The sequence below is a fragment of the Pterocles gutturalis genome, unplaced genomic scaffold (assembly GCF_000699245.1).
Source record: "Pterocles gutturalis isolate BGI_N339 unplaced genomic scaffold, ASM69924v1 scaffold11951, whole genome shotgun sequence".
NCBI lineage: Eukaryota > Metazoa > Chordata > Aves > Pterocliformes > Pteroclidae > Pterocles > Pterocles gutturalis.
The window spans coordinates 12,947-22,724 of NW_010103146.1; the positions used below are offsets into that span (position 1 = coordinate 12,947).

At 35.7% G+C, this 9,778-nt stretch overlaps 1 protein-coding gene across 1 annotated transcript; it reads left to right on the forward strand.

Annotated features, from left to right (window-relative positions):
* Positions 1–640: 640 nt before the first annotated feature.
* Positions 641–9,331, forward strand: LOC104471300 (E3 ubiquitin-protein ligase CBL-B-like). Its single transcript, XM_010086590.1, has 3 exons — positions 641–737; positions 3,092–3,211; positions 8,641–9,331. The coding sequence occupies exons 1-3, from the start codon at positions 665–667 to the stop codon at positions 8,901–8,903; spliced, it is 456 nt and encodes a 151-aa protein (XP_010084892.1). The 5' UTR covers positions 641–664; the 3' UTR covers positions 8,904–9,331.
* Positions 9,332–9,778: the final 447 nt, after the last annotated feature.

Sequence of the window (9,778 nt, forward strand, 5' to 3'; positions counted from 1 at the left end):
TTCTGGTCCCTCAAGTGTTCCTGAGTTATGAGTATACACATAATTGAAGGCAGAAGAACATATTAAAAATTGCTCTGTTTGCTAACCCTAGTCCCGTCTGCACCACCTTTGTGTAAGGGGTATGTTCTTTTGCCAAGCCTGAGAAAATCCAGTTTATATCTGGGGTCAGAGCTTTAGAATAGCAGATACAGATAATACACAGTATAAATGTAGCAGATTCAATGTAGTCAGCACTGGTGTTTGAATATAAATATTTTTGCTTAGGCACTGAAACATAGCTGTTATTCTACGATGATATTCAGTGAACGCTTTCATTATAATACACAATTTGCAACTGAGCCACTAAAAGAAAACTCTCCTTCCATCCCAGAAAAGAAACTGAGCACTGCAAAAGGTCATTCAGAGCATGTTTTAGAAGAGGATTGTGCACAGTAGGAGTCAGGTTTATAATTTCATTACTGGAGTCACTGAACTGCTAGATGAACCCTAGGAGTAATGGCCTCAGCAGCCAGAGAAAAATAAATTTTAAGCTTCACTCTTTATTCTACAGTTCTTAATGAAGTTTTGCTTATCTAACTATTTTTTTTTTTTAAATGCAGGTGAAGATGCACTTGATAGCTCACCCCCTTCACTACCACCACCGCCACCACCTGCTCGGCACAGCATGATTGAGCACACAAAACCTGCTGGCTCAGGAAGCCGACCTTCTTCAGGACATGAACTGTTCCTTCATTCTGGTAGGAATACAAAGGATTTTATTGAATTTTCCTTTTAATTCAGAAGCTCATCTGTTCTGTGGTAAAGTTGTCGTCAGGTTCAGAAGTCTGTTTTTGTAATACTTCTTTATACAAAGTATTTAAAAATACAGGTTTTTTTAATAGTGGAGATGAAACAATTCAGAATATAAAAAGACTTAACTTCTCATTATCACAAAGTAATTAAATAAGGTCAATATTTTAATACCAGGCTAGACATTTTGGTAAATTGTACTTTTCTAGAAAGAGTTGTTACTTGTGAAGTGCCAAGTTTTCTGCTGTAATCTGTAATGATAGGTGTATCCTTTTGTCAACTCTATTGTTTTCTAGAGTAAAACATAATTCGTGGGGTTTATTTTCAGGTTGAAACTTGGCGGAAATCTGGAAAGTAAGGGAAAGAACATCCTGCTTTGTTAGAACTGTTGTGAAATTTTACTGCAAAACTATACTAATTGTGAACACAGTTGCAAGTGCCTGTGGTTCATAACCTTTTTGAGAAGTCAATTTTTCACCTGTCTCTTCTCATAAATAACTGTGACACTTTTTCAGTCTGGTATTTTGCTTGTAAAAGGTATAAAAGATATATTCACAGTTTAAGAATTTTATCTTTGAGTTGAAAAGTGTTTGATTGTCAGGTTAATTAACTTGAATATGTTTGCTGATGATGGTACAGATTACGACAGGATTTTTGTTGTTTATAGCGCATATCTGTGAAGTGACATTTTTTTTTCTCTGTGGAACTTTCCAAAGGATGCTGATGTCTTAAGTTTACCTGTCTCAGGAACGTTTTCAGTTATTACCTACTTTGTGGTGTGGTTAGATGTCTTCCTTCTCCTATCTGTTTTTCGTAGAAGCTGTATGGAGAGGGATAAATGAAATGTTTCAGTGATAGTATCACAGGAATGTCAGAATGTAGATGACAAGCACTCATGTGCAACTCCATAATAGCCTGACAGGTTGTTGGGTGTTTGGCTGACCTTTGTGAACGATACTAGCTCTGGGATGACAGCGGGCTAGTTTAGGCTGAACTGGAATGACCTTTTATGGGATGTGTTTATTACTCAGTCCAGTCTGAATGGGTGCCTCAGTTGTATCCTCTGATGCTGAAACACATACTGCACCACCATTCAGTTCTGGTGGGAATAGAGAGGAAAAATACAAGCTCTCGCAGGCAGACACACAGAAGCTCCGTCGATCTGTGTGCAGTTCCCAGAAACATGCAGAGTTTTAAATTATTAAGTGTTATTTCGAAATAATCTAAGCAACCTCACTGATAGGGCTAAAAAACATTTAACAGCTTTTAATTAAAAATCTGGAAATTGTATTTATGGACATATATTTTTTCTTATATTTGCATAGGGAATACAATCTTACAGCAGCAGTTTTCATTAATCTTGTAAGTGTATACAGCTATTTAGGCACACATGGTTGTGATGGTTGTGTGGATTGCTCTTTTTTTATTAATATTGTATTTCTAAAGCCACATTACTCACTTTGCATCTTGCCAAATAAACTGCTGTTGATGATTTATGATGAGGTTTTGATGATTGGTTTCCATACAAGTCTTGGGGGTGATTTGGGTGATTTCTCAGCTATCCGTCATAGCCTGTCAGATTAGAATAATAATCTCATCATCAACAACAGCAAAAAGTTGCACTCACCTACAAACACTGTTATAGCTCCAGAGCAGAACCCAGGTCCAGGATGATGTTAACACTTGCTCAGCTGCATCCTCAACAGCCAAAAAAAAAAGTTCCAGGACTGCATATTTTTCTCATTTTTAAAGTTATTTTCCTGTAGTCAGCAGAGAGAACTGAAAAGCCTAGTCACAGCCTTTATCAGTCCCTGTAATATTTACCCATAGCTCGAACTGTATGAATAGGAAATGTGACCTGTAGTCTTTGTGAACTGTAAAGCATAGAAGTGTTATCAAGATCTAACCAAACCTAATAGCTAGGATATTTCTAATTGTGCTGCTTCAGGCTTTACAACCTATTCCAAGCTTTTCCAGCCACAATCCTAGCAGTGTCAGGGTTGGGTAATTGAAAGGTACCTCATGGATGTAAACAGAAGTAGTATGGTCAGTGCAGGATAGGCCACCTTTGAGCTGTGCTCTTGTTTTTGGCGCTTGAAGGCATATGTCTGCTATGCAAGTGTTGAATTTGGATGTATATGTGCATATGCATGTGCTATGGAGGAACACTTCTGTTTGGATTCATGGCTCCTCTGTCTGAAGGGAGGTTATTTTAAGCTTAGGTTCTATGCATCAGCCCTTCCGCTCCTGCAAATAACAATTCTAATTATTCTAAGACAACTTTTTTGTTCTGTTATTACAGATACCCATTTTGATCCGATAACTGGTCATGTTCCTTTGCCACCTGCTCGTAGAGTAGCTGGAGAAAACGTGAAAACAAATAGGACATCTCAAGACTATGATCAACTTCCTCCCTCTTCAGGTAAGGTAGAAAACTGCTCTTGTAGGAAATTACATCTTTATGAAGCAAATAACTATCATCCATAAAGTCCAGTAAGGTTTTTGTCATTCTGGGCACCAAAGGGCAATGGTAATATTGTTTTACAAAAATAACGAAATCATCAAAGGATAACAGAGATTAAAGTTCAGCAATAAAGGTAGAAGAGGCCACCTGTTGTCTGTAGGTGTAGATATTACGGCACCAGTTTCACCAGCTGCCAAACTGAATTCTTATGTGAGTTCTAGTGTTCCTTATTTTTTGAGAAAGGCAGAGATTTTTCTGCCACCTTTAAAGCTCACAAGAAATCAGAAGTACCACAGGGACCACAGACATCTCACTTCCATCTTTGTTTCATTGCTCCTAAAAAGAAAAAAGTAGCTTCACTTTCTAAAGTAGTACTATTTTTTGATCCTTTTTTGATAATATGTTTGTCTGAAGTTCTAAGAAAATTTTAAAATGTTTTGTAATAAAGCAACAAGAACAAAAAAAAAATTAAAATTCAATCTCTTGATAATATGTTTGTCTGAAGTTCTAAGAAAATTTTAAAATGTTTTGTAATAAAGCAACAAGAACAAAAAAAAATTAAAATTCAATCTCAATTTGAAACAAAAGAGGTCCAGTAGAAGCAATATCCCTACCAGAGAAATTTTGCTTACGTTTTTCAGGCAACATGAATAGTATTTAAAGGAAAGCTACTCAAATTAATTAAAGTAATTCTAAACTATAAAATGAAGTATTACCTGTATTTCAAAATACTTTCACCAATTTGTAGACAAATTTTCTTTTCTTTAGAAGTGCGTGGTATATGGGGTAGGGGGAAGATTGTCCCACTTGCATCATTTTGCTGTGTGGGGAGACCACACAAAGAAAGAGCCAAGTGATGCTTTGAACCATTATTTGTTCTCCAAATAAGAGTGAATTTTTTGTGAAAACTCTTTTCTAACACATAAAGAAATGAAGGGACTTATTTCTCTAGTCTTTCAGTGGTAATGATCATCAGTGTTTAATTGCAACAGTCACAACTGGAAAAATGATACATTTTTTAGTTGTAATTATATTTCTTCTTAGGAATATGTAGTCCATCTCTGCTGTGGCATAGGAATGAAAGAATATATTTTTCCAACAGGGGAAATTAAGTAAGCCAGAAGAGTGCTACAGAATTTTTAATGAATAGCACATTTGAGAATTGGTGTGATACCTTTGGTAAACACTAGCACTTTTGGGAGGATGCCTCTACTAACAGTGTTTCTCTATTTTTTGTTAGAAATTAAATTGTTTTGTAGTGCATGTTTTATATGTGACACTGTGAGGGATCTATTTGTCTTACAATGTTAACTTAATTTATTTTATAATACAAATTATGACAATGGTATAACTACCTTTTAAAGCTATGGAGTTTTCCTGCAATTCTTGCAGTTCTGTGGTAGAAAAATTTTTAATTTTCCTAAATTATGGGAAGATGTTTGCTACTTAAGATCTTGGAGCTTTCTGATGTCACTTAGTGACTACTTTTCTATCTGTATGTTTCCCACAGCCATCTTCTAAAACACCCACGTGTCGACCTTTGCTGTAAATACAATTTTAAATCAGCATGATGTATAGCAAGATATTAAATTTAATTTCAATTAAGTGAAAACTGTGTGATAGATCATGTCATACACTTAATTGGGAAGTTGTTTTTACAGTGATGGCAATTCCATAGAACAGAACTGGTGAGCTCCAGGATGAACTGATTCACCTTCATCTATGATTTAAAAAGACAATGTAGAGGCGTAACTCTATTCAGAACTTCTGGTTTTGCATTTAGTCTGAACTAATCAGTTCACTTAAGAAATTCTTTATTTCAGCCCTTTCGTATGGTGATTCTTTGAACTAGCTGGAAAAGAAATGTAGTTCACTCTAAAATCTAATTATAATTTGGCCACTGGCTCCCTAGAGTAGCATGCGGAATCCTTTAACTTCTGTGCTTCAGTTTGACTGTTTTTAAAATTACAGTCTTGATGTTTAACTGAATCGTTAGCACGTAATGAGAAATTTATTCTAAGTCAGCAATATATTTAGTATTTAACACTTAAGAAACAGTTGTCAACTATGCACTTAACTATCCCAAAGGCATAGTTTTCCAAACTTCTTAAATACAACTTTTAAACATAATTACAATAAAAGCAAGAGGAGATATTGCTAATAGTTAGGATGTTTTACCTAAACTTAGCCAATGATACATGGGAAAAGTAGAAGAACATTAGGCCTCTAATATAGATGTCTGCTGTATTTTACTGAATTTAGCTATTCTGTAAGAAATGGATTCAAATGGCTAGTTAAATATATTTTTTGCTGCCTGTTCACTCACCCAACCTTATTAAAACTCTTGTGTGCAAATTAAAATTCCTCTACACAGAAATGTTGTGGGGAGGGTGTCATATTATTTCAGGGTGGATTTCAGTTAACTCTAAGGGGACTAATCTGCTGCAATAATGCAAAATATGAATACCTAAAGAATACCATACCTAAGAGCTTGATGGACCAATATGTTGGTTACTCCTTTCTCACTTTCTCCCTGCTCTGTTAGTTCCTTGGTATAGATGTCCCCTAGGTATGCTTTGGGTACAGGAAGTACCCTGGTTAGATTTGATGTAGTTGCTTGCCACTGCTCCACAGAGGGCCTTGCACACAAGCCTTCGTCACCTGCTTCTCTGATGCTTCTCCATCTTCCCATGGTGTAAGACGATGGAACATGCAGGAGAAGCAGCAAGGGAAGAAGAGAAGAGGGCCATTCACAGCAGAGGAACAGGGAAGAAGAGAAGAGGGCCATTCACAGCAGAGGAACAGGCAGTTGGCATAGTTACAAATATCCTCCTCCCACTGTGCCACAGAGCTCTCACATTACGACTTTTTCCTGTCTCTGCCTTTATACTAACCCGTTACCTAAGGGTTAAATCTAGTCCTGAATTACAGAAATGTGAGTGACAGAGGAAGCTCCTTATTGTAGAAACTGTTAATCAAATTACAATATTAGAAAACCTATTTGAATTTTCAGTTAGGCACCCATGGTGGCTGAAACATCAGAGAGGATGAGAGGTTGGGAAGGAAAGTCCTACTTAAATACCTCTATCTCAGTGTCCAGATGGACATGCAGCTTAGGCTTAGTATCTTTAAGCTCAGGATCCAATGTGATATCCAGCTTCAGCTAAAATTTTATGCGGATGTGAAGATGTTGAAAGAGATGTCAGTGCTTAAAAAAATAATAATGGGAATTGAGTTAGATAGAGGGCTGAAGATCTTAAAGTATCTATGCTATAAAGAGATGTCATTGCAATGAGAATAAAATGCCTATGATGCAAATCTGCTGACAGAATTAAAAATGACCTTTCTAAATTATGGGATTGCTTAAGGAAGTTTGCTTGGAAGCTTCAGCAAAGTGAAGTGTTTGTGCAAGAAATAACTTCAGTTTTAAGCCTGTATTAGACTGGGTTGAGCAAAAAAAAATCTCGTGTAACATACACAGAAGGATCTGATCTATGCATAAGGAATTTCTTTTCTACTTCAAACCCAGGGGAAAATGTAAAGTTTGCAAATTAATTTTGTTTCATCCTCTATAGAAATGAAGTCCGTAATGAAATGTGCATATTAAAACAGTTTGAAATGTTTGTGAAAAAAAACAAATTTGTTTTTAACATGATATAACATTATTTTAATTAAAAAGAATATTCTTCTGTTACAGTCTTGAGTTTTCTAAAATAAGTGAAATGAGAAATTTAAACTTGCTTCTGATTTGTTGTTTGGTTATTAACCACATTTCCTGAGCTACAGTTAATTTCTCAAGCCAGTGTGTTTCCTGGATCTTCCACACCTTCATAGCAGGTTTGGATCTGCTTCAGCTGCATTTACTAGAATATTTAGCATTTAGATAATTCTTTCCATCTTCAGAGAGGAAAAAAAAACATAACAAATATGAAATAACCCTTACTGTCTGTAGGCTGTGTCACAACTATTTGCAAGGAAAATAGTCAATGAAATTAGAACAAAATTAATCTTAGCCCCTGTAAGTTTTTAGTGAAATTACTCTCATCCATTTGTTATATGAATTTCACCATCTTGCTAAAAGTACTATTTGCTTATCTTCTCTGAAATAAGAAATAGAATTAAAATTTATAGCAGCACTTTCATACATGGAAACCAGGTTGAGAGAAGAATACACCTTGGTTAGACATTCACTAATGTGAACTATTTTCATTCATCTGAAGTGTTTAATGCACTAGGTGGAATTGCAGTTCTCTCTATCCAGTATTATGATAAGGTGGCATGTTGTAACAGCAATACTAGAAATACAACATTCCTTCGTCACTAAAAAACTGCCTCTGAAGTACTTAACACTGCAAAATGCAATTGCTGACAGTGTAAGTAAACAGGAAGGTAGCACAGCCAGAAATTCCTCTAATTTATCTACCAAAGTCACTGTTGATGGAACTGTTTAGAGCCCTCTTTGAAGGATTAAAACTTTTTTTTTTTTAATACTTTGCTCTTGAAAGTGTTTTCTGCTCTATGCCTGCTTGTATTTAAGCTTCTTATTGTGGAATCAGTGAGGATAAAGAGGTTTCAGTAAAGTACCAAGTTTACTTGAGCACAAAACTCTTTGAGTCTGAGAAGATTAGCAAGTTTAAATATTAGCTTTTTTCATCAGCACGTCATGATTCTTAGCACCAGCCTTAACTGTGAAGGTAGCCTTTCCATAGAAGAGAAGAAAAGGGGAGATATTTCCAAAGGGGGAATGGAGAGGAAGGGTTATTTTCTATTCTCACCACTGAAAAAATATGGACTAGAGGTTTTTTTGAGAAATTTTGAGTTATTTCTGTACTTATGCATAGCTGCTATGCATGAAATGAACTGCAATTGACTGAACAGAATCTGCATGATCTACCAATAAGTGAAGGATTTTTCTTCCTTGGGCATATTTGGCTGGATTCCTCTTCTGCACAACTTATGGTCCTGAATAAAATTGTGATCAAATTTGTTTATTTGTTTGCTTGTTTGGTTTTTTAAAAACAGGCTAAGAAAAAGTTTTCAAACTGTCGGTTGAGAGTGGAGAGCCTTTAAAATTTTGACTGGCTATGTTAACCATCTTTGCTGTTTCATCATACTTTATTTTTCGTTCAACATCGGATAATTCAGATTTTAACTTGCATGTTCTTATCGTATAATTAAAATAGTGTTTCACTACATTATTTTCATTTTGGATGTTCTTGGATAATTCAGTTTCTGTCTGAATTTTAAAATTAGATATATCAGTGAATTAAAATCTCTTCATGTTCCTTTAGAATTTTACTTTTTAAACTGCTTCATGAGGCTTGAGCTACCTATAACACCATTTTAAGCCAAATTATAATGATTTCTATCTCCTTTATTTGAAACAGATGGTTCACAAGCACCAGCCAGGCCCCCTAAACCACTTCCTCGGAGGACTGCACCAGAAATACACCACAGGAAAGCATACAGCTCTGACAGTTCCACAGAAAATGTGGATGCAAAAATTGCAAAACTTATGGGAGAGGGCTATTCCTTTGAAGAAGTCAAGAGGGCACTTGAAATTGCCCAGAATAATGTTGATGTGGCCCGTAGTATTTTAAGAGAGTTTGTCTGTTTTCCTCCACCAGTCTCCCCACGTCTCAATCTATAGCAGCGTCAAGATATTCTTGGAGCGTGTGAATTCTACATATAACGTATGGATTGGGGAATGAAAGAAAGAAGAGAATGGAATATTTTTCTTTCATCCTTAGTAGAAGGGTGTTTGTTTCCAGCAGTTTATCAAAGGCTCATGGCTGCTCTGATCAAGACTTATAAATATGCTGAGGCTTATGTATTTTTGCTAGCCATACTTTTTTAAATCAGGGTTGAACTGACAAAATAATTTAAAGAAGTTTACTTCTCTAGAACTTTTAATCTGTGAAATGCTTTTTCTTGTTTACAAGTTGGCAAGTTACAGTTTTCTAGTTGACGCCTGTACTGTGTTCCTGTTCGTATTCCCTTGGACTTGTGGTCAGTTCTGCTGTAGCATTCCCAACAGTTTCCATGCTGACCACCTCATCAACTAAATCATCACTTTCCTGTGTTTGTTTTTTTTTCTGTTACAAGATGCTTTAATTGTTTTTTTGCATTTCAGCTCATCAAATGCAAAAAGTATGTGGCCTTCACTACTGATTTTTTTTCTTCTGAGATTCCTTTGCTTTTGAGAGAGGAAATATCTGAATGTAAAATGCATTATTCTGTCTATGAACTGCCTTTATAAAGGTATTTTGACAGTAACATTGGGCAGCTTTCTGTTTAACATGAATTCCATGACCTGTAGTCCTCAAGGTCTTTTATACACTGTTTCCACGAAATATCCCAACCAACAAATAAAACACTTCATGCAGCAGTGATACTGAGTTCTGACATGTAAAAGCCGTTCAAATTTGTGTATTTGATTGCAAATGTTCAAAAAAGCCAAATGCGCATGACAATACTGTGTTTTGATTACACACTAATGTCATCAGTTCTCTATGACCTATATAA

What these genes read in the sequence shown, in the direction of transcription:
- LOC104471300 (XM_010086590.1), top strand. Translation starts at nt 665, where the DNA reads ATGATTGAGCACACAAAACCTGCTGGCTCAGGAAGCCGACCTTCTTCA. An exon ending in TGAACTGTTCCTTCATTCTG is followed by an intron (nt 738 to 3,091) that starts GTAGGAATACAA and finishes CTGTTATTACAG; the next exon opens with ATACCCATTTTGATCCGATA. An exon ending in TCAACTTCCTCCCTCTTCAG is followed by an intron (nt 3,212 to 8,640) that starts GTAAGGTAGAAA and finishes TATTTGAAACAG; the next exon opens with ATGGTTCACAAGCACCAGCC.